At 41.1% G+C, this 23,883-nt stretch overlaps 1 protein-coding gene across 1 annotated transcript in view; it reads left to right on the top strand.

Moving 5' to 3' along the window:
• The first annotated feature begins 6,465 nt into the window (after nucleotides 1–6,465).
• Nucleotides 6,466–23,883, top strand: part of ARHGAP6 (Rho GTPase activating protein 6) — a 158,693-nt gene continuing 141,275 nt past the window's right edge. The window contains exon 1 of the mRNA XM_027725641.2: nucleotides 6,466–6,608. Within this exon, the coding sequence (XP_027581442.1) occupies nucleotides 6,564–6,608 (45 nt within the window). The 5' untranslated portion in view covers nucleotides 6,466–6,563. The remainder of the gene's footprint in view (nucleotides 6,609–23,883) is intronic.

Genomic DNA, 23,883 nt, shown 5'->3' with positions numbered 1-23,883 from the left:
CGTTACTTCTTGGGAGGTTTATTTTATAGTTATTACTCTACAGACTAAATGGATTTTAACAGTCCCATACTATTTGTGAAACAATTTTGAATAAACTTTCGGTTTTTGAAAGAGCCCTTCGTCCTCCTAAATTCTTGTCAAATACTCAGATGGTAAATTTACATAGGAGCCCGTGCGTTGATAAGCATTATTCTTTCTAGTCAGAGCAAGCAGATCATGTATCTGTATCTGATTTGTTTCAAGTTAGTGGTTTTAATTTTTTTTTTTATATAGCTGCAATTTCTACAAGTCATATGTAATGAAAGAAAATTGTGCTTTTCTCTCTCTCCCGTTCCTGGAAGATATTTATGGAAGAGGGATAATTGCTAGTGAGAGCTCAGCCCAGTAATGCAGTTTACAGTGAATGTGAGTTGCAAGGAGATAAACAAGGAAGGAAATATGGAGATCTACCCACTTTCAGGAACTAAAAAAATCTCCCACTGAATTGTTATTTTTCCCAGATGTGTATAATTTGCAGAGATGAGACTTCACTGAGGTCTTTGGTTTGTACGCTTAAGTCCCTTAAGCTGTTTTGATACTCACAGAGTCACAGAACCGAACTTATTCAGTCACAGAATACTCTAAGTTGGAAGGGACCCACCCACAAGGATGTCAACCTGGAATTTACATTTGCTTCCCTTTTTTTTCCCCTTCCTTCCCCCCTTATATTCTTCCCTTATTCCTATCTACCTTTTTGGCTTGTTCTGTGTCAGCAAGGAAAAACAAACATAAAAAAAAAAATTAGGCCTGAAACCCTGTCATTTATCTTCACGTGAAACAATGAGTGGTCCCATTTATTTAAATTGTACCTCTAAGGAGAGAAAAGGATGGCAAGATAACTGGTATTTTCTTCTGCAGCTTTAAAACCCAAGTGAATTCTAGTGACCCACAGGGCAAATTAGCACAAAACTATTTTGTGCTATGTGCTAGGGAAATTTTTTTTATTTACAGGTTAGTAGTTTGGAGTTTTAGTTTAAACATATTCTAGTGAATTTTCACTGATGCTGGAAATAGAGACCAATGTGCAAATGAAAGGGATGCAAAGTAATTTAACCTTTTTCTAAAATATAAGTCTTTTAGATTAAATTTCTTTGCCATGCTGCTGATAACTGATAGTGCAGTAATATGCACAATCACATACAGGACATCACTGACCTACAAATTATACAGTATATATACAGGAGCCTATAACTGAAACAGTATAGTGATTTATTGAATGAAATAAATTTGAATGTGATAGCTAGAATTAAATACCTGAGTGAGATTCTGGTAGCACACCAGTACTAACAAACTCCTGGATGCTTGCCAACATCTTTTACCTTAGGGAAAGGTTTCCCTTGTGATTGCTCCATGAGTTGTCCATTTCTTACATGGAGTGCTTACCAGAAGAAGTGGTTTTGGCCCCGGGGCATGTTGTTTTGATTCTCACCTTCCCCTAGGGCTATGTCTGTGTTGCTGCTGCTCCTTCCCAGCTGGTGCCTCATCAGGCAGCAGCAGCAACTCCAGCAGCTCTGGCTGACAGCAGGCAAAGGGCATGGGGAACAGTGGAGGGTCCTCCTCTAGATGCTTACAGATGTCACTCCTAAGAAAAGCTGCTCCTCCTGCCCAATGTACAGCACAGTTTACAGGTTTGAGTTAGTAACCTGGAGTCCACTTTGCCCTCGAGGGCTTCTCAGAGTTGGACCGTGTGGGAACGTTCTATAGGTGTGCACAGGATGCAGTTCCTCTCAGCTTGCACCACCTAGTGCAAGCACAAGATAGGCATTTGACAGGATGCTTTGTACCTGCTCCCCAGGAATAAGGTGCTAACTTCTTCTCCACCAGCAGGAGCAACACTTGGGCAACAGCTCCTTGAGAGCAGTAACAGGGTCACGCCCTTCTAGTGTATTAGACATCCTAACAGCTTTCAAACATCTAGGAAATTACAGTGATCAAGTTCTTTCTAAATAGGATTTCTTTTGTCTAAGAAGATTTACGTCACTGTTGTAAAGAAGCATCTCCACGAGTGAGAGGGCACCTCGTTCTTCATGGGCATTACGTACTATTTCCCTAAGCTCTGTTACAAACTGGTGAGAAACTATCAACATATTTTGATGGGTAGCAAATAAACACTTAAAAAGAAGTTCTGAACAAAAGATTTTTGCAGTGTATTATTCCTAAATTCTGATTCCTTAGTTTTTAGGTTTTGTTTCTCAAGCTTTATGCATTTGATATATTTATCTGTAATCTTTTCTCTCTTCTTTTTGAGAAATAGACTTAAACTGTAACTTGTAATGACTGAATGAATATTTGGCCAGAATAAGAAAAGTGCTAATTCCCCGAGGAAGAAGTGTGCTGCCAGTATCACTCTTGGCTCTGGTTCAGCAGCCACAGAGGCAAGTCTTTTCCAGATTTGGAGTTAGCTCAGTGTGGAGCTGCATTCACATGCTGTTATAAAGGTCAAACACAACATGACCTTCATGCTTTCTTGAAGCTTTTTCACCTGAAGGTATCTATTGTGTTTTCACTTGATAGGTATGGTAGCCCTTGCTTTTTGGAATGAGAAGAACCAAGACAGTGAGCCTGTTAAGGACTTTTCTGCCTGAAGGGCAGCCATCTGACCTAATTGTCATGGACTCTCACCTGAATGAAGCAGGCACTTCAATTTATGTGCCTTATTTTAGATGCCTACTTGGAGTGACATACATTGTCCACCAGATGTGTGGGTTTCTTCCTATGGAGCCTAGGGTGATAAGCTGAGATGGAGATTGTAGATATTTACATTTAGGTGAGACAAATTCATTATTGCTGTAAGGACCATGCTGGCTGCCCTCCCATTACAGGGTGGATTTGAAAACTTTTTCCAACCTCATCTGATGTGACATCAGACAGCTGGAGTCACTAGTTCCAAGAGAAGTTCGTGGTAGAGAAGTAGAGAAGTTACTTCCCCCTGGTTTCATAACTGTGTGCTGTCTGCAACTGTAAAACTATTTTCCTTTGTTTAATAGCAATTACTGTTGAGAAAACACTCAGTTCCCAGAGTAATACTGGAAAAACAAAACCTGGCTTCATTAATGATCAGGTAGGTAAAATTCAATTACCTACTCGTTTCCCAGCTGCTGTGTTGAAAGCAACTAAATTTTAGCTGGAACGTTGTTCATTTTTCTTTTCTGTTGTCAACGACAAATGATAAATAGAATAGGAGGGAAGTTGTTACTGTAATCTATCTTTGCAGGTGTAAAGCACACATTCCAGCTCCTTAAAGCTGTATAAGGAAATACGACAATGGGAACCATGCAAAGCATTAATAAAAATGCAAGGAAGCAGTACCTCATACAATAGAAATTATTTAAAATTAGTTCTAGAATTTTTTTGAGTTGTCTTGGAGTGAATATGCAGGAAATTAACTGCAATGCTTCATATCATCTGTTAAGAGAAGCTGACCTGGAAAGTTTACACTTCCCAAAGTGAGCCGCACGTATTCCTTGGTTTCTAATTATCAGGCAAGTAAAGGAGGAAGGAAGTTTGGAAGGAAATCAGAGAGGAATCATAAATAAATCATAAGTGAATAAGGATGTAATGTGAAAGGGTAAAAGGTAATCAGAGCAGCGAGAAAGATCTGTGTGCTAATCCTAGTAGCTAAGTGGCTTAAAAGAGGGAAGCATGATTGCAGACAACTGACTACTACAGCTCAGTGTGGTACTGCTCACTGCAGACTGGGGTGTGCTCCAAATCCTGTGCAATTTGAAGTCAGGTAGACTCTTTGGCCATCATAAATACAGTGTAAGTGAGCTTTCTAGTCACAGCCACAACAACTTGTGATCAAAATCCAGAAAGCTTTTGTTTTGAGGTCTGGCCTTTGAAAACACCTTCTGTAATCAGCAAGTAGTTTTAAATTCTGTTACTAGGTACACAAAAATCTTGAACTCTACTGTAGAATTTCTGATAGCTGCAACTTAACAAGTCATTTGAGATTTCATACATGAAGACACTTAAAAAATATTTTCTTCCTATTTTTTATGTTGTGTGTACAGAACAAAACTGAATCTAATAAGCCTGTGTTTTTCTGGGTTGATACCCCCCCAAACTGTACGTTTCTGCCTATAAGTCTTTCCTTGTCATTGTAAAAAGTTCAACTACAGTTTCCTGATTTTGTATTCTTTATTTTTATTCTTAGCTGCACCAGTGTAAGAACGTGTTACTATTGCAAAGCGCTTCCATGCATGCACCTTTTCTGCCCCCAGTATCTTGCTCCCAACTAGACAGCCTCCAGATTTCCTTTGTGCCAGGTCTGGCACTCATCTGCTCCCTCAAAGGACTGATTCAGCCTGCTAAATGGAAAGAAACTGTGTGCTCCATTTGCTATATTGGTTTGTGAGAAGCACGGAGGCAGAGGGAAGGGAGGCGGTGGCAGCATGCAGCTTCGGGAGATGGGAACCAAGAGGGCTAACTCTCCTTTTCGGTGGCAATGAATTTCTAGGCCAAACGAGTTTGACCCGCAAAACTTCACCTTTAGTCCTTCCCCTCTCTGGCTTCTCCCTCTAGGGCATTCTTCATCTTCCTGGCTTCGTGGTTTTCTCCTTTTTCCTGAATTACTCTGTTTCCTCAAAGTTTTGCATCTCTCCCTGTGCTGGTTTGCTTCTTCTCTACCTTCCAGTAGGGGGTTTCTGCTCTCCTCCATACTATTCTTTTCACTTTGGGGTGTTTATTAGAAACACCCCCCCTGTTTTAATCCTTTTGTAATGTTTAACATTTCCTTTTGCATTAATGTGGTCAGAAAAAGGTGGCGATGCTATAGACTTCGAGGGTAGAAGTCCTGCAAACCTCTTCCCAAACTTGTTCACCTGCTTTCTGTGGTGAAACTTGCAGAACAGAGGAAAAAACATAAGGAATCAGAGCATGTGATATATGTAGAGTTCTCCGGTTCAAAACATCTCCTTGAAATAAAAAGCAGAAGTTTGGGAGGGAAAACCAGGCACTCAGATCCCATTATTTTTTTCAAACTTCTTTTCTGCCTGCCTGGAGATCCTGATGATTTGTAAGGTTTCTTTTTGTTGGGTGCTGCTTTCCAATACATGCTCTGCAACTGCTCAAGTATCTACCCTGCCTTGTTTTCCAGGAACGGGAGTAGCACAGATTGTTCATCCGAGAGACAAAAATGGACTTTATTGGTAAATGCAGATACTGTGTTCTTTGTTCACGCCAAGTTGACTGTCCATGGGAACACTTAAAAGATGATTTCCTTTGCAATAGGAATTAAGATCCATGCAAGATCCATAACTGGAAGCTCGTTGAGTACAGGACATCATCATCAGAGCTCATAAAATCTTTGGCTCAATTGATTTATCCTTCCAGCATGTATTTTGAGTTATTTTACACATTTTTTTCCCAAAATAATTTTCCTTTTCCCACTAAAGAACTATGTTACCTTTGTTTAGAGATAATGCAATGAGCTGGGAACATGTTTGCCTAGATTGTAGGTTGGAAACAGTAAAACTCATTAATTACATATATGTCATGCAGCACTACAATAAAGCCACTTCCTCAGAGAACAACTGAGAGTAACTTGAGGAGTTACTGTGCTAATTAAGATTTGTGCAGAGCACTGAAAAGTGATTAAAAAGGTGAAAGAGGGCTCAGGAAATCATGTAGGCTGTCCTAGGCTCTGCTGAGGCCATGCCTAACTGATGGAGGTTTTTAAACACTTCCATTGATGGAGATGCCATAATCTCCCCAGCCAAGTCACACAGAAATCACTACTAATTATAACACAGCAGAATGCAATTTTCCTTCCACGAATTTGTTTGATCGACCGTTCGTGTAAAGACATATTCATAAAATAACAAATAGGCCGTGACATAGCATTTCGCTCTTCAAAGTCTACAGCGTTAAAGAATCGTGAGCCAGTACACCCAAAGCACGCGTTACAAAAACACGAAAAGTTATGTTTTATTTGTCCCTCTCTCCTTCACCTTTAGGTCGTCGCCTACAGGTGCTGCCAGGGGCCGGCGTGGGCTGGCCCGATGTTTTGCCCCGGGGCTGCGGGACGGGGCGGCTGGAGCCGCCGCTCCCGAGCGGTCGGGGGCTCGGGACAGCGCCTCCAGCGGGGCGCCTCTCCTGGCGGGATCTCGGGGACCGCTCGGGACGGCCAGAGCTGGGAAAGGAGCCACCCTCTCCTCCCCTCGGCGCTCCGGGAGCCCCGCAGGTCACCCCGCAGGTCACCCGCAGGTGCGGCGGGAGAGCGGCCCCGCCGCCGGGAGGCACCGCCTGGGCGGGAGAACCGAAACCGCCCCCCCTCCAGCGGCGCGGGAACCGCCTCCTCCCGCTGCCGCCCCGCTCTGCCGAGGGGCTGCCGGCTCCCGCCGCGGGGAGGGGACAGCCGGGGGCGGGGTGCGGGCAGGAGTAGCGAGGAGGGGCGCCGGGGGCCGGAGGCTGTCAGGCGGGAGCGCAGCGCAGCCGCGGCCGCCGTCGGACGGCGGGTCAGTGCCCAGCGCCGCCGCCGCGCTGTGTGGAGGGAGCGGCGCCTCCGCCGTCCGTGCGCGCCCATGGGGGACTCGGTGTTCAGCGAGAGGCCGGCGCTGCGCTACGCGGTGAGTGCGGGGCAGGAGGGGGCTGCGCGGGGACGGGGCGCCCACGTGTGCCGGGGGTTGGCGGGGAGCGTTCGACTGCCCGTCTGTCCGTCCGTCCGCCTGTCTGTGCGTACAGGCGCGGGGCCGGGGGTCTGGGTTAGCGTGGCTGCAGTCCTGCCCGGCGAGGGTTCCGCGCCCGCCGCGATGCGCTCAGCTTGTAGGCAGGGCGCCGAGCCGGAGGCTTTCCTATGTGGGAGTGTCGCGCTTTGCTGGAGATGACATAAAAATACTTTTTTTTTCTTTTGAATTAATAAAAAAGAGGGCAGCGCGATGCCAGCCGCGGGTCAGTCGAACCGCAGCCTGCGGGAGCGGTGGCGGTGCAGCCTCTCCCCGGGGGCAGCGGGGCACTGGGGAGGTCCCGGGAGTCCCCTGTCCGGCCCCGGCTGGCCCCTTATGTCCCCCGGGGGCTGGGGCTGAGCCCCAACACCGGGAGCGCTCTCTGTGCCTGTATCCGGCACCGCGTTTGAGATAGTAACAGCATACTTTATTTCATTTCCTTCACGAGAGCTGGTGCTGTTAAGAAGCCGCTGCACTTCCACCAACCTTATTAGGAGCATTTTCTCGTTTGCTCGGGCAGAAAAAAAAAAAAAGCCCCGTAAAAACAACCAGCTACCTCCCCTCCTGAAGTCATAAATAAACGCCAGCACGAGTAATAGCATGCGAGGGCTGGTGCCGCTCTCATTTGCACCCCTGTCAATGATGAATAATTTTATTGCTGTTGTTAAAGTTGTGTGGGAATTGTCAGTTAGAGCAGGCTTTCTTCTCTGGTCCTGGGAGCCTCTATACCAGCTGCTGGAATTGCAGGGTTGGGTTGATAAGTGTATCACTTATGAGATACGCTGCGATGTGCTTTTTTCCACTCGCTTCACTTTAATTCTTTCACTATTGGACATTAAATTAAGCTTCTTTTTATGCCTTTTTTTGTTTTTTTAAACGTTGTGTGAAAAATTTGAAAGAGACTGATTTTTTTTTTTTTTTTTGGTAGGGGAGTCTAATGTTTTTCTTTCTACGTACTCTTGTACACACTCAACTGTAGTTGTTAGTGCATTCAGCTGCTGTAATGATACGACAGTTTTTAGAGGTAGTGGCGTATCGACTAAATTAATTAATAGAAGGAAACACATTTGGCATCGTGTTTGAGTAGTGATAGTGATTTCACCGGGAATCTAGTTATCATACATCACTGAATTGGAACCACTTCTTTTAATAGGGTCATTGCCCCGTTTGTATTTAGACGCGCAGGAGACCAGTGCTAGTCACGTCACATGCTAGCTCCATGAAACGTTTATTACTTCCTGTGATTGTGCTTGTCAATCTGCCATTAACTACTAGTTACAAACACATTATTGTTTCTGTCAATGGGATATCAGTCAGTTTTTATGCCCGGAGCCAGCAGCAGATAGTGCATTAAGTTCAGGACAGCAGGCATGCAAGGGGGCAAGCAGGTTGGCCAATCATCTTGGAGGACCATTGCTCCTGTTACAAAGTCACTGCTCTTTGCTGTATATTGCAGCAAAAGATAAATTGTGCAGTTAAGAATAATACTTTAAAATACTCTTTTACTATTTTAAGACATATTTCAGTAATAAAACAGCAACACTAGGGGGTAAGTTATATTTACGGATGATGTTACTGGTTTGTTTGGAGAATAGGGATCTGGATGCTGGATCCAAGCATTGGCTTAACGTGAAGTCTATGACAAACCTAATTGAAAACAAATGGTTGTTGACCTGATGATAAACTCAGACTGTAGAGCTTTCTTGTATTGAGGTTTTAGTAATTACTGCTTAACTGTAACTTAGTTCCATTCTTTTTAACTAATTGCATGGTATAAATACAAATCAAGTTCTTGGATTGTTTTCATAACTGTGAAATCAAAATTATGCAGTGTTATAGCATTTAATAGCAATTAATTTATTGGCAGAAGAAATTATAATGATTTATGTGGTGGGCTTCTCTTCTGCTTTTCAGGACTGATAATTAAAGTTTCATGATTTTCATAAAAGTGCATAAGGAAGTATCTGCTTTATCATCTTGGTTCTGATTATCAGTGTGCTTTTGAAGGAAGTCTCTCAATCTTCCCCAGTTGTGTGCCATGCTTCATTTCTTGGGGTAGCCCTGGAGCATGGGAAACAGCACCTGTTCAGGTCACGCTGATCTGGGGGATGTGCTCGTGGTACTTCTCAGTGCCTGGAGGGTATTTGAGCCTCAGGACCAAGCTGGAGTCAGCTTCAATGTAAACTTGGAAAATTCATATTGTTTGGACATTGGATCCTCTATACCAGCTCCTTATCTCTGCAATGTGCTACTTCCAGTGCAACACGATAATGTAGCCATAAATCAACAGGGATGCCATTGCAATTGTGAGGCTCCATAGTGTGTTTCCAAGCATAGCTCAAAGAAACACAGACTTAATAACTTAAGACGGTTATGTCAGTGGGGATGATCACTTCTCCTATAGCGCGTTTGATCCAGCATATGTTAAGTGTGAGTGGGATGACTGATAATTATGTCACGGTTCCACATGGAACTCGGCATTGGTGTTGACTCACCAAAAAGCTCCAGTAGGCAAAGAGGTAATTTTAATGAGCTGAAACATTGTTTTCAGTGAAAAGTAAGTTAAAAGAAACCAGCCTGTTGAAAATGAATACAAATATCTTATTAAAGGAGAGTAGGTGTAAAAAAAACAACACCCTCTTGCATTGGGTCAGAGAGCAAATATTTTCCTCATATCTTTTCACTAGTTCAAAGACCTCTCCCTTTCTCATATGTTTAAATAACACTTTTATGAAAACTTACAGAAAGGTAAATATCATCTCATTCTTGCTGTATGCTGCCTGGCAAAAATGTACCCTTTAATTTTTAGACATGGGTTAGTTTTACTTGTCCACTAATCATCCAGCTGAATTCACTCTGTTTTACAAGCTCTTTTTGATATTGTGGCTTTTGTACTTGATTCTAAGACCTCCAGATGTTCCAGGAACAGTTTTCAAATAAATTTATTGAAAGAGTGGTCACCTTCCTGACTTGGGATTTCTTCCTGTTGGTTCCTAAATTCTTCTCCCCCCTCCCCTCCCCCCACTCTTAGCAGCTGTTATGGGAGAACTAAAAGCTGCTTCATGTATTTTGGCTAAAACACCGGAAGGTGATATTGTACTAACTTTAAGAGATCCATTGGTTAATTGAAATGTAGGGTTTTTGTTATGTATGTGACAAAAAGACTCAAAATAGCCTCAGCTGTTGCCCAATCAACTGGCCCCTCAGTGGTTCAAAGCAGGAAGCCTGGAGTATGGTCTGTTTTGGATATAGCCATTTTAATCTTAGTGGAGTAGCTTTAATCTTGTTTTGTCTTGAAACATTTACCAGAAAGGATTTCCCTGAAGGGAAAGGACGTTTTACCCTGATGAGGAAACTCTGGCTGTCTTTAACCAGGGAATATGAGAAAATGGGGAGGAACTGGGATTTAGAAGTGGCTGCCATGACCTGTGGCGTACCTTGGGGGATTCATCTGAGGAGATGTGACTCTCTTGGAGCCAAAAACTGGGATTTCTGGCAGCCGCAGTGGAGGGAATGTGTGGGTCTCTAGAGGGCACAACTTAGACTTGGTTTAAGCTTCTGAATCTATTACTGATAATGAGGTCACCTCCAATTCAGACATTGAGGAGTATTTTGAGAAAAGAAGGGTTTTTTCCCTGCCTCCAGCAGTATTTGGGGCATTGTCTTGTGCATTGGCTCAGCCTGTGCCCAGCTGACCCCTTGCTGGGGCAGTGGGCGGACTTGTTGTTCCCTCTTACTGTCTTAAATCTGTCAATCTGTGTGGAAGGATGGAGGAAACAAAAGAAACAGTTTGCAAGGGAAACTATGACACTGTGAACCTCAGAATGCTTTCTGGAGCACAGAGGGAATGAAAAGAGGATAATAGACATTTTCATCCAATATTCTAGTTGTAGTAATGCTAATTTTTAGTCATGACGGTGAGATACTAGAATAATTCAAGGTGAAATAGCGATATTGGTGGTGATGCTGTATAACTCTAAGCTGGAACTGTGAAAATCTCCTTGTGAGAAGGACCCAAGCACTAACATTCTCCTATGGCTTGCCTGGGTTTTGCAAGAATCCAGTTTTAAAGAGAGTTGCTTGCCTTTCTGATTTTCTGATAGGTTACCTTGAGCCTTCAGCCACTCACAGATTTTAACAACGGAATTACATAGCCCAAGCAGACCACATTAGTTACTGTGATTGTAGGAAATCCTACAAGTAATTTATTTTACTGGACTAATAAGTATGCTCACTTCACCTAGACCATCTGACTGGTTTCTCTCTCTTCCCAATGGGCTTGCCAGCAAGAAACAGCTCGGGCGCAGACTGGATCAATGTATATTCAGGTCAGTCATAATACGTATTTGTACTCGGGTTCGGTGAGGTGGAGGGCAGGCAGTGGGCTTGAGAATAAATTCTTGCCTACCAAAAAAACCAACTTAATCATCTCTGCTTCGCAGAAGGTAGCTGCTTATTTTCTCCTATTCTGAGTATCAAAGGCAGAGTTAACTTTTTCAAAGAAATTGTTCTGTAGGTGTTGTTTTCAAATTAGGAAATTGTGATAAAAGCTTTAAACTTGATCAAATAAGCGAGCTTGCCTTTACAGAAGAGGCAATTAGCAGTAGAGGAATGGTTAAATGTCAAATTTCTGGCATCTGACTCTTGGATTTTATTCATCAAGCACTTATGCTAACCTCATACATGTTGGTTGTTTTGGAAAGAGGAATATGATTTCTGATCAATGTTGAACCCAATGCTTCATTCTTCCTTTGGGTGAAATTCCCAGTGACAGTGATGATTCATGCTTACACTTTTGCAACATTTGAAAGTACTTTTATTGCTAATCTCTAAAGAGCATATATAAATATAGGAAACGAGCACTCTTTGTCGCTCAATAGTGAACAACAAGGGCAAGCTTTGATTGGGATTGATGGAATCTGAAGTCAGTCCAGCTGTTTTTTATCTGCTGTGCAAAGTGTCTGTGAGTTAACACCGAAGAGCTGAAATCAGGGGAAGACAGGAACCGAAGAGTTCTTGTGTGTGTCACATGCTTTTAAAAAGTTGCAGGAAGTAGATTTCCATTCTGATCAGGTTCTGTTTTTTTACAGCTCTTGAACTCTTGATGTATTCCTGGAGCTGTTCACAGACATGTGGATATGAATGGTCTTCCTCTCATATGTACAGGAGAAAGATGGGGGCAGATGCATGTTGAGTTTCCCGGGCTTGCTAAGTTAGCTGCAGAGCCAAACTGATGGGGTTATATAAGTCTGCTACCAGATACTGTGCAGGAAAAGAGGTGGCCTAAAGCATGGAGAAAGTGGCCACCCTGTGTATAAAAAGCAGGAGGTGAAGCTTCCCTTTTATTCAGTTTCTCTGCCTGTCTTTACATAGCATAATCTATCCCTGCAAAGCAATGACAGTTCTTGTAATAGTACTTAACAAAGATGCTGTTTAATAAAACTCTCTTAAGTGGACCTTCAAGGTTTCTCTTCAGAGGGGCATATAGTCATCAGGCTCAGATGTGGTAGTATGTTTTGCTGGGACAGTTTATGCTGATGCTGCTTCTCCAGGAAAAGATTTAATCATCCAGCAGTAGTCCCTCATAAAGCTGCTGGGTGGATGAGGTTTTGGACTCACGATGCTGAGGAGGTCTGCCTGAGAAGCAAGGTCATGCATGACTAAAGTCAGCAACCTGTGCCTGGAATGAAGGTTAGCCACGTAGATGAAGTGCAAGATGAGGATTTTGGTCTTTGTCATGTCCTTTTTTGGTGATTTTTGAGCAAGGCTCTTCTCCGGTCCTTTTATTATTTATTTTTTTCTGCGGAAATACTTCTCTTCCTGAAGTGCAAGTACATGCTAACCTTTAGAGGTTGTTCAGATGTGAAGATGGTGTGAATACAGAACTACCCTAAAGTAAAAATGTTGGACTCCATGTGGTCAATATTCCCCATGCAGGCTGACAGTTTGTATTTCAATTCTGTTTTCCAGAAGCTTTTTGGAGTTTGCAAGTGCATCTTCACACTTCTTTCAGCCTGAAGAGTGAAGTAAATGGAAGATGATTGAGGTCACAGATATATTTAGATAGTTGGTTCTACTTTTATTTATCTTCAGTTCCAAATGGGTTGCCTTTTATGCACGAGTGTCTGCATAGTAGTGTGAAGGAGATTACTTACTTGGGAGATTTGTTTCTGTACAGTTATAAAGATACAGGCCACAGCTCTTCAAGATTTCATGTATACTTAGAATTTAAATCTGAAATGAAAATTACACCTAGGAAACACTACATGTTATCATGTAAATAGGGATCTTTGAACTTCTCTGGTTTGTTTGCTAAGTACCTCTGTCATTCACCAAGGAGTGTTCCTGTGCAAGGGCTGTTTGCTGCTCTTGTTCTTATGGAATACCTGTACCTGCAGCAGAAATACAGCTGAACTCTTAGTGACCTGTAAAAGATGTATTCAGAGTTTAAATCCCACATTATTCCTGCCTTTCTATGACATTTGAGAACACAGAAAGACTTTTCACTCCGTGCAGTGAAATGGCTTTTTCTTGTCTAGGGAATAAAGGAGGTGTGCATGCATTGTGTTGCTTACAAAAAGACTCTGACAACCTTTCTGTAACAAGCCTTGGCTGACAAGTCCATATGGTTCACATTAAGTTTCCCTAAAGGGGATCAAATCTTAGTGCTCCTTTGGGAGATACCTGGATCTTATCAGGCATGACTGACTAAAAAAGAAACGTAAGTAATATTTTTTCTTTCTAATGATTGCTATCTAAGTGTTATTGATAGTGCACATTTAAAAGGATTTTCTGAATATGTCATCTACTAAATCAAAAAATATTAGGAATTTCTGATGGAACATTGAGTATTACAACAGTACTTAAATACACTATATTTAGTGTCCAGTTGTTAAGAGCAACCTAAGTTAAGTTTGGGTTTGTCCAGGCTGCAGTGCCCTCAGGTATGCAGGAGGAGTAAGTGCTGATCTTAGTTACTTGCAGGATAGTCTGCTGTTATTTCATACTTGGATGCTTTACATTTTTGAAGCAGGTGAATGAAGCTGTGTAAATTATAGTGGAGGCTGTTGATATTTCATCATACAATTGAATTGTTTACTTTTAAATAATATCTCATACTTTTGTACATTAGTTTATATGAATCTGATTATTGGTCACTTTTGCTATGCTGCCGTGAAGATAGATGGTCCTATGATTTTATAACTACTTCTATGCTGTGTAATTACACTAGAAAAACAGTCTTAACTGTTTTTGTTTACTGTAGATGATAAATTTTTTTGAAATCAAGCATCTTGAATAGCTAAGTATGCCTATAGGTACCTGGTGTTTAGCCCCCAAACTTTGTCCTGAGTGTCTTATCTCCTGAAACTTGCAATTATTTTGTTTTGGTGTTGATAAGGGTATAATATTTGCAAAGTTTTACACATTTATAAAGTCAGTTCGTTGCTTGGAGCACCAGATTTGATTTAGAGACCTGACTTAGGTGGTGTTTAATGTTGACTGTTTTTTCCTTTTGCCTGTTAGTTTGTAAAAGGTCCTGTTATGCTCATCTATACGTGACTTGGCATATGGATTCAGTATCCTTGCAGGCTGAAATTCTCATTTGTGTGATTACTGTATTTTTTCCAGTCTGGTCCTATTAATAAATATCCTGAGGCTTGCAAAGCACTTTGTTTAAACACAAGCTGTGGAAAAGAATCTGAAGATCATTGCTTGATAGATGGATATTAAGCTTGCTTAAAAACTTGGAAATGTATTTCTGCTTTTCAGGTGGGGATCTTGAATGAGCACAGTATGTAGTGCCATCTGTATGAAAACCAAACCAAACCCGTAAACAAACTGTGCAGGAAGAAAGCCTTAGGTACTTGCAGCCTGGTCCTCTTCTTGCTGAAATATGTCCCGGCTCTTGAAACAGATGTTGAGTCCAGCTTTGTGCATAGGCCACACCCTCCGTTTCCCTTGGCAAATTGTCTCACATTCCAGTGACCCTCTGGGCAAAACATCCTTTAATTGGTACTGTGACCTTAAATGTTTATTTTTTTCCTCTGTGGTAGATTCTTCTTGTCCTGTATCACTGCAGCCTGTCATTAATATTTGCATACTGTGATTATTTTCTCCTTTAAATGTCAGCTTTTATAAATATTCCCTATTTCAATGAAAGTTATCTGAAATAAAAGTGAGTGATTTATTTTAGTGCAGAATACTGCACTGAGGAACTTGTGGTAGGATATCTGATTTTTTTTGGTTTACAAGCAGAGATCTCTGAGTAACTGGGGAATCTCATGATTAGATGGTTGTTCCTCCTCCCAGATGCCTGTTTCTGTGGTCTTTCCTTGTGAGTGCTTTCATGCTTGAGTTCACGACCTGTTCTGGCATCTGAGCACATCTGGACAAATGGTAGGAACAGGTGGTAGGAGAGAAAGTACATGGCTTGGCTTTTTACTGGAGAGTGGATGTCTTTCAGAGTTGTAGCCGCTGAATCTCTTACTTTGTGTGGTGTCTGCAGTGTCTTGGAAAGGTACAGGTAGGAGCAATGACTGGGGGGGTTTGTTTCAGCCCATGAGAAGTCCATATGAGCCTCAGGGGCTGCCACTACAGTGAGGGTTGCAAGATGTTCAGATCTGTAGATCAGGTATGTATCTCAATGACATATTTTCACTGGAGAGATGTCTGACATACACCTGCATAGCTTGCAGCCTGGGCTGACTGTTGGAGGAACATCAGAGACTGCTGCTGGCTAAGATACAGAACCGTGAGCAGCTGAGAATTGCATCTCTTGCTCACAGTTGTGTGATGCTTAAGTTGTCCAGGAGCAAACAGCAATGTCACACAAGCGCTTGAGTCAATCCTGTTCTCAGCATGCCATGGCAGTTTTGGATTTAAAGTCATGGGGCTTTCCAGAGGTGCTTCACAGTTCTTCAGCAGAAAGTGAGCTCCTGCTCAGTTTGTTGTCATTCAGGGCACACAGTTTTATCTGTTGGGCAAAGATCTTGCTGGTGCATCGTTCTGGGCTGCTTTATTTTCTTGTGGCTGCATGAGCCCACAGTTGGATGGTGTGGCTGGAATTACTGAAGTTGCTAGTGATGAGCTTTGTTTTCATAGTTATTGAGGAGAATCAATATGAATTCTTCTATACATGTTTGTGGATTTTTTTGTTTTATTTTTTGCATGTCTTGCCCTGAAATGTATTCACGAGTTCTGATTTAGATCAATTTAAATCTGAAATTCAGTCGAAGGCCACAGGAAAACAGACTAATTAAATGCACGGTTGTGAAATTTATTGCCCCTTACCTGTCTTCTTCCAGAATGCATCTGCATTTCGGTCAGGATTTTCTGTGCACGAATGCACAGCCCATGTGAAGCAATGTCAAATTCTGTGTTTATAGGAATTTAAGATGATAAAAATGTTGCAGCGGGACAGAATTAATCTCCATCAGAATTACAGAGGAGAAAAGGGGTGCAAAGAGCAAACTGTGCAGTCCTTCTCCATACTTGTACATCTGTCAAATGGTTGATTTTTTTACTCTATTTTAACAAGGAGAGTGTGAGTTGCTTACATTTATTTACAGAAGAGATGCTCTTGTCCTTTCTGAATGCTGATTAGCTGATGATTTACCTTCTGGCCAACTGTTTTTTTTTGGGAGGACATTGTCCCTGCTGAGTTCTCTAACGGAGAGTAGTTGTCCCACTACAGGCAATTCATGGCATTGGAAGTGTTTCTTGCAAATCTTTCTTTTCTGACAGTGCTGTAGTCTTGAAAGCAGTCCTTGATATGAGAAATTTGGGAGTCTCCATTTATTGAGTCTTTCTGCATGATTTTGGACATTTGTTGTCAGTGATGCTGAACGGAATGTATTTTACTCCTGGAGAAGGTACATAATGGCTGGAGAGTATTTAAATCCTTCAGCGCTAGAACAGCATTTCTGGCTATAAATTAAAATTGCCATAGTGTGCCTATTAGTCTCTAAATTAGGCTGAACTCGAGTCAAGATTGTAGTCCTTGCTGCAGTGGTATGACTGATTTTTTCCAGTACTGTGTCACACTATTTTATATCACTTTTCCTTTGTGCATTTTTATCATCCATTTAAAGTCTTTCTGTATTTCCACTTGTGCAGGCTTTTTCAAATCCAGGTAAGCAAGACCTATTTTTGTACCCCTAAATATGTCACAGGGGCATTTAGTCATCCTCTGTGAAGTGATGGGAAAAAATTACTTTGCTGATTATCAATTTTATTGTCTTTCAGTGACTTTTAGATTTATATAGCTGGATTTGAAAAGATGCCTTGACTAGGAGCCAGCCCTGTTCACTTGGCCAGCTGAAGCCTTGAGCTGTGGCTTTTTTTCATTATGTGCTGTTGCCAGTACAAAATACCCAGTAATTGTTGTGCAGCAAAACTCCTCCTATGCTGTTGCAACTACTTTTCTCTCAGCAAGACTGAGAAGAGTGAAAGGGACAGTATTTTTGTCTTTAGCTTAAATAGAGAGTAATTGAAAAGCATACAGAGAGCAAATCTGATGAGTAGGAAGCTGCTGGGTTGTTTTTAACCCCAAAGTGTTTGGAAGAAATATTACTGCCAGAAAGCCCTTACAGTTATTACCTATGACTGCAGAGATGACACCTGTTACCTTAACTAGAATATAATATTCAGCAGAGTTTACTTATATATTGCTATATTTTTGTACCAGTTGTATAAATCACTTGCCTTTTATGCAGAATTCATGCCTGAAAAAGGAATTCCAACTGAAGAAATACAATTGAATTATTTTCCTTTACTAATGTGTTCCTGAGGATGTTTTTTTATTGCTTATTTTAAAGTTCTCTTAAATTCTGTCTCTTAGAAGAAAGTGAGAAGATGAACCATTATGAAATACTGATGCTATGTAGGTCGTCCTCAACAATTTTTAATAAAAACAATATAAAATTTTTAATAAAACCAATAAGAGCACATTATCAGCCCAACTCATTCTGTATTGTTTCTGGTGGAATATTTACACCTTTTAATAATTTTTCTACATCTTTTTTATGTTAAATATAATGCAGTTGGCTATTGGTAATTATTTACTTTAATGTGGGAGGCTTTGCAGATTAGAATGTCCCTTTCACTAAAAGTCACAGGAAATAGCAGGGGTTTTCACTTCTTCCAAGTTATGTGTGTAATTTGCTAACACACATTCTCCCAAGATAGTGTTGTTAGAACTGTGATCTTCGTGCTGTTCTCATTTGTTAATTATAGTTCCTTTAATTTTGCTGGTGTCATTTTGCAAGATGGGGCTTTGTTTTGAACCCTTCAAATTCAAATGAAAGGCTTCAGCTGCAAAGACGTAGAAGATTGTTAAAATGTCTCCTTCTTGGGTTTTCCCCCTTGTCTTGTATGGATTGTCATTGGATTGTGTGTGTTAGTCTTGCGTGTTTGAGGCACTTGTAGGTTTGATCTCTTGTCTAATACTATTCCTCTTTGTAAGGGTGATAGATCAGGCTAAGTCAAGGTTTTGTTTTACATGGATGAATGTTTAGTTTACAGTATATATTAGGAACACTCTATCTGAAGTTTTCTGAAATGGTGCAGCTCTGCTCACACCAACGTCTCGAGTAAAACGAACTTCAAAACTGAAAGCAGATTTCAGTCACTGCTTCTGAAAATTCCAGCATTCTCATGACTACTTTAGAAGGGTGAGAATGGTTTCAGTGTTTAATGAAATCAAATTTATAAACTGACAGTAGCAGAGTTTATGCACAGCTTGTTCTGTAAAGTGTTTAATGCATTTAGAGGTAATAGTGTGTTATAGAGTGTGTACGTATGTCCTTGGTTTTCACAAATAACCTTGTTATGTTCTTGGTGATTCATCTCAGTGTTTTCTCACATTGGGCTTTTTTTTTTTCCCACTAGTGCTAATACTACTCAGTTTTCTGTTAACTCCGTAGAATTTCTATTTGTCTATTAAGGATGCAAAGCAAGGGGGAAAAGAGGAGGTCACATTTATTCTGGGATAAATATCTGCAGTTGATGGAGTTGCCATGAGGAATTAATGTGTCTCAGTGGTCACATTCTTTAATTCTGCTTGAACTGGCCTCTTGCTATCTTTGTGGATCCCTTTTAAAGCAAGCTTGAATGCAGCTTTAACGGGGTGATTGGAGCAAGACAACAATAAATGACTCATCACAGTGTGTATTTAGGTATTTAGACAGGGCTTTAACTGTAAGTGCAGTTTCTCAATCTGACCGCAAATAAACAGATAAAGAAACAGACCTTTTTGCATTCATCAGGCGAATGAGATTGCTTTTACATGAAATTTTTTTAAATCTCCTCAGGGCTTCTCTGATTGAAGCAGAAGGGGGAAAACGAATGGCTCTGCATTTCCTATCACCCATTATAATTATGTCTTACGATGCAAATTCTTTGCATTTGGGATTGTCCCTTTTGTCCATGTTGTGCCACACAGAGTTCAGATGGTCCTAGCCTTATGAGTGATGCTTTTAGCCTCAGTGATGGTTATAAATAAGCAAACCTAGTGAAGATTGGTCTATTCCTGGCCTGCTCTGAGATACAGGAATGTTCATATTTGTTTCAAACAGTCCTACCGATGGCGTAGCTGGATGTTTTCCTGAGCTCCATTCCTGCTGGCAGCAGCCAGTTGCTGCAAGACCACTGCCCCTTTAGCCAGCATGCACCAGTGTTTGATGCATGCTCTGTCAGAGTAACATTTTAAAGGAGTTCCTTGTATAGAAACTGTGTTGACACTCAAAAAAGGGCTGAAAAAAGCCCCTATCTTCCTGTGTTTGGTGAATCTTGAGTCTTTTCAACTACTTACCAACATCTTGGTTTTCATTAGTCCTGGGGGTTGTTTGCTCCCTCAGACTTCAGCTGCAGCTTTTGTTTGTTCCATGTCACTGAAGAGCAGCACTCGGAGGTTGAGTTAGACATTCACATAAATATTTTTGGCTTGTAAACAGCCCTGCTGACATACCCACTTACGTGAAGGCCAAACCATCATGTTAGTGAGGAACAATGCTCAAAAGATATTTCTTTGGGAAAAGAGACTCTTGTAATCACAAGCATATCAGCTTTCTCTCTTTCTCTTTTGTATGTATATTACAATGTATTAGTTACACATGTTTCTATATACCATTCTTGTATTTCTTTGCTGCTGGAAGTATTCACCTCAGGTTATCCACAAGTTTACCCAATTACCAAATTGTGCTTGGTCTTTAACAAATACCATTGGCATCAACCACCACCACATGAGAGAACGAGCAAAGCTTGCTGGTTGGCCTTTTGAGACTGTAACAGAAAGCTCGTTCACTCTTGCTAAAAGATGCTTAAGTTACCTTGCCAGGACCAGGTTCAGTTATCCATTTTGAAATGTTTTCTTTGTGAGTGAGTACAGTCATTTCTTGTATCTTGTAAAACACAGAGCAGCCTGCCATGTTGTGATGCAAGGTTAGATTTGCTGGTCTAATGCCCAATTGTGAGTATGGAGTGTTGTGGTATTTTCAGTGTTGGTGTTATTGAAACCTTACCTGCAAGTTTTGCACAATTACTTCTCAGAAATCCTTCAGTGTTAGCTTTTGTCATTCAACAAAAATAAATTCAAATAAAAAGAAGGCAGAAAAAAGAGTTGCAGTTTTGATGATAGCAGAAGTAATTGCGTTAGTTCTGAGAATTAACAGTATACCAACTTGGAGAAAAGTATAAGGGCCCAGATATATGTATTGGTAAAGCAGAGGTGAACTTAAAATATTTACGTTGATGTGCTTGACTTTTACTCGCAGCTGCCCTTGCATAAAGACAATTTCTCCAGAAGTTTTTCAGGTCATATAATAGTTTTGACAGTCTGCTTTCTGATGCCTTCTTTTGATGCTCGTGTGCATCCTCTCTAATTCGGGATCAAAACTGTGTCTGCTGTTTAGCCTTGTTCTGGGTAGAGTCTGCAGTGATCCTACTGGACACCTCTTAGTCATGGATTTGTTATATTTGTGTCAGGAGTGTTTGGTAGTTTCCTGGCTCACTTATGCTTCCCCTAGGTTTATATGTATGTAATCTTTAATATATTTAAATTACTTCCTAAATGACCTCTGAAAAATGTACTTCTAGTCTTAGTAAATCTGTGTAGGTACAACTTTTGCACCAAGGAAAATGGGGGGGGGAGAAAAAAAGAACAGCTTCTTGGAGCTCTTTTAAATGTGTGCATGATCCCCATTGCTTTGGTATAAGTCTTCCTCACATTTGTGGTAGGCTTAGATTGTTTTTAGATTGTTCACTTTGCTCTATTTCCTGGAGACTGATGCCATTTAGCACTGCAGAGGGACTGGAGGAAATGATCTCTCGACTGAGTCTATTAATTATTGTTCCCCTGAGAATCACTTTCTTCTTCAGAAAGAATGGCAATAGCAACCAGAAAAAAGCACCCTGGAAACATGCTAGTGCAATTATTATTTTTGTGCTTGGCAAATTAAGGGACTGATCCTTTTCCTGAAGCTTTCACAGAAGCATATTCGTTCTGTTTTAATGTAACTTTTTATAAGAAAATCAGTCTTTGAGCCTGTAACTCTTCATACTTGCTTGAAGCTGGAAGGGGATTTCTTTGGAAACAAAATATTTGAAAAGTTTAGTAAAATTCCACTTGTCCAATATCTCGGAATGTAAGACATGGGGGACCTCTTGGGCTGTGGATCCCTGCACCTTTCTATTGCACTCAGCTGTGTGTAATCTCTTACATAAACACAGCAGGGTCTGTGTCTCAGTAGTAGGATGGTTTTTTCAGTTCACTCCTTCATTTAAAGGGCTCTTCCAGAGCCCTGTGACTGACAGTCATCATTGGCTTAAATTTATTCTTGGGGCAACATGTGCATATGAGCTTTTAGCTGAAACTGCACTTTTGCTGTCCAGTTCTTTGTCCAGGTTTTTCTCCCTTTGTTTTGTTTTGCCTGAGGAACAGTGCTGGCTCTTTGTTGTAATGGACACCTTTATTCTGTGTCTCTGCCTGGAAACTGTCATCTGCACTTGTTGCTTTCTTCAGGGATGAACTTCACACACAGTGGGGAAAGCAGAGTGACAGAACCTCGTATCATGGCCTGAAGTCAAAGAGAAAATGTCCTCTGTCAGAAACTCTTCCTCATCCCAACTGTAAACGGAGCCCAAGCCTAGCAGCTGACATCAACATTGCAGTGTTCTTCATTTAGATGAATACCACCCTTGGCAACCTTTTCAACTGATGGTTGATTTTTTTTTTTTTTTAAATTTCCCATCTTTGAAATAGTTGCCTTAGTCAGCTTTATTCTGCAGTTCCTCAGAAGAATCAGTTTCTCAGAGACTGAGATCTGCTACCTCTGCAGGCGGAGAAGAGAGAAGCTGAGCACATAACCTCATCTTTCTCACTCTATGGGAGTTTCCCTTGAAATGCATTTCATAATGGTTTTGGGGACAGAAGCGGGAGAGGTGGAGTTGGGAGATAGCAAACTGTAGATAACGGGAGATGAAAAAGGAGAATTGCAAACTACTGATGAGAGAGAGAAGGGCACAGATAAGGTGACCCTGCTGCCCTAGTGTCTGGCAGCCAGCCCACAGCCAAAGCACTGATCTCTTGCAGCCGCTGCAGCCCCTTGCCCTTCTGCCAGTATCTGCAGCACGGCCCACAGGGTATAAAGACTCCTGGCACTTGGAGTAGCAACGGTGGAAGAAGCTCCTGGATGTGTCTCTACCACAGTAAACCACAGTAGGTGAAGCAGATGTTCATTTATAGTGGGTAAACCCTCTGCTCATATGAACAGATTTCTTTTGTTTGCACTGCTACTTCTGTGCCAGACTAATTTCTGGATGGATAGCTTAATTTGAAGGAAACTTCCAACTTCTAAATTTCTCTGTCGATGGTTATGGATGCATTGTCAACAGGAAAAATACCCTTCTGCCTGGAACATATATATGTATTCAACAAAAATGACCACAACAACTAAAAAGAAATAATGTGAACTTCTTCAGTCCTCTTCCTTTTCCTAATTCATTCGCTTCACTGGTGCTATTCTTTCTGTTTTGCCAAACTTTTGAAAACAGAAAATATAAGATTAAAAAGTCAGAACAGTACATACTCTTTAAAGAGAATCTATTGCAAACCTATTTGTTTTTAAAATTAATTTTAAAATTCATATTGGCTTTTTTCCCCCTCTTTTAAATGTCTACACTTAAGATTTGAAATCATTATCTTTGTGCTAAGCAGTAACCCTTTGTTCATGTTGCATTTTCTGGAGGAAATGTAGTTCATACTTGTAACATTTTGTGGATGACATTACATTAAGTAAAGGTGATTTTTTACATGTCGTGAATCCGAATGGGGTAAAGAGGAAAATATTTATGTATGCCTCATTGTTTAAAATGTAAGTGGGCCACCTGTCTCCTATATCTTTTTCCCCAGGGCTGTAAAGTTTTAGTAGCACTTAGCAAAATGTTCAAAGGAAATACATGCCAATATGATTTTAAGGACAGCATAAGGCATTTGGGAGTGGTGACTCATGCGAAGTGTTAATAAATACAACTGCATTCAAGTTACTTAAAACTGCCTTTGTTACACTACATAGGTGAGAGGTGCTTCTGAAATGCCAAATAAGGATTAAATTGTCTTCAGACTTGTCTATCTGTAAACATCTGTCTAATGTAGATAAGAATATCCTGTTAGGTCAAATTGGCTAATTCTCTGACATTTTTGGCAGAAGGGATCCACAAACTTAGAAGTTGTAAAAAGCTTGTCAAAGTTTATGAATTTTTAATTTTTTCTGTCATTAGGAGTACTTAAAAAATGGATTCTGAGTGAGTTTTGTATGAAATACACGATACCTGTGCTTCCCAGCCTGTTCACACAGTGCCGGAACAGCCTGGGGGTGGTGAGAAGATTATTACAGTTGCTGGCAGCCTGGAAGGCCTCCTGGTTGATGGCATGGAGCAGAGACCTGTGCACTTATTCTTTTCCTGTTTTATCTTTTCTGGGTAGGTTTAAGGTGAGAGATGCAGTGGGATAGGTCTGCTGTAGATGCCAAATTCAGCTTTCATCTAGAAGTCAATGTTGCTGGAGAAAGAAATACTACTGGGAGATCCATATCTATGGGAAACTTTTATTCCTTGGAGAAGATGCTATTAATAATGATAGGAAGGATATTTCTGGATGTAGTAGTCAACATATTTCTTCTAA

The sequence above is a fragment of the Pipra filicauda genome, unplaced genomic scaffold, assembly GCF_003945595.2.
Source record: "Pipra filicauda isolate LSUMZ 115617 unplaced genomic scaffold, ASM394559v2 scaffold477_size481170_pilon, whole genome shotgun sequence".
NCBI lineage: Eukaryota > Metazoa > Chordata > Aves > Passeriformes > Pipridae > Pipra > Pipra filicauda.
The sequence above is the reverse complement of the archived record's forward strand: the minus strand, read 5'-3'. Positions and strand labels throughout refer to the sequence as shown.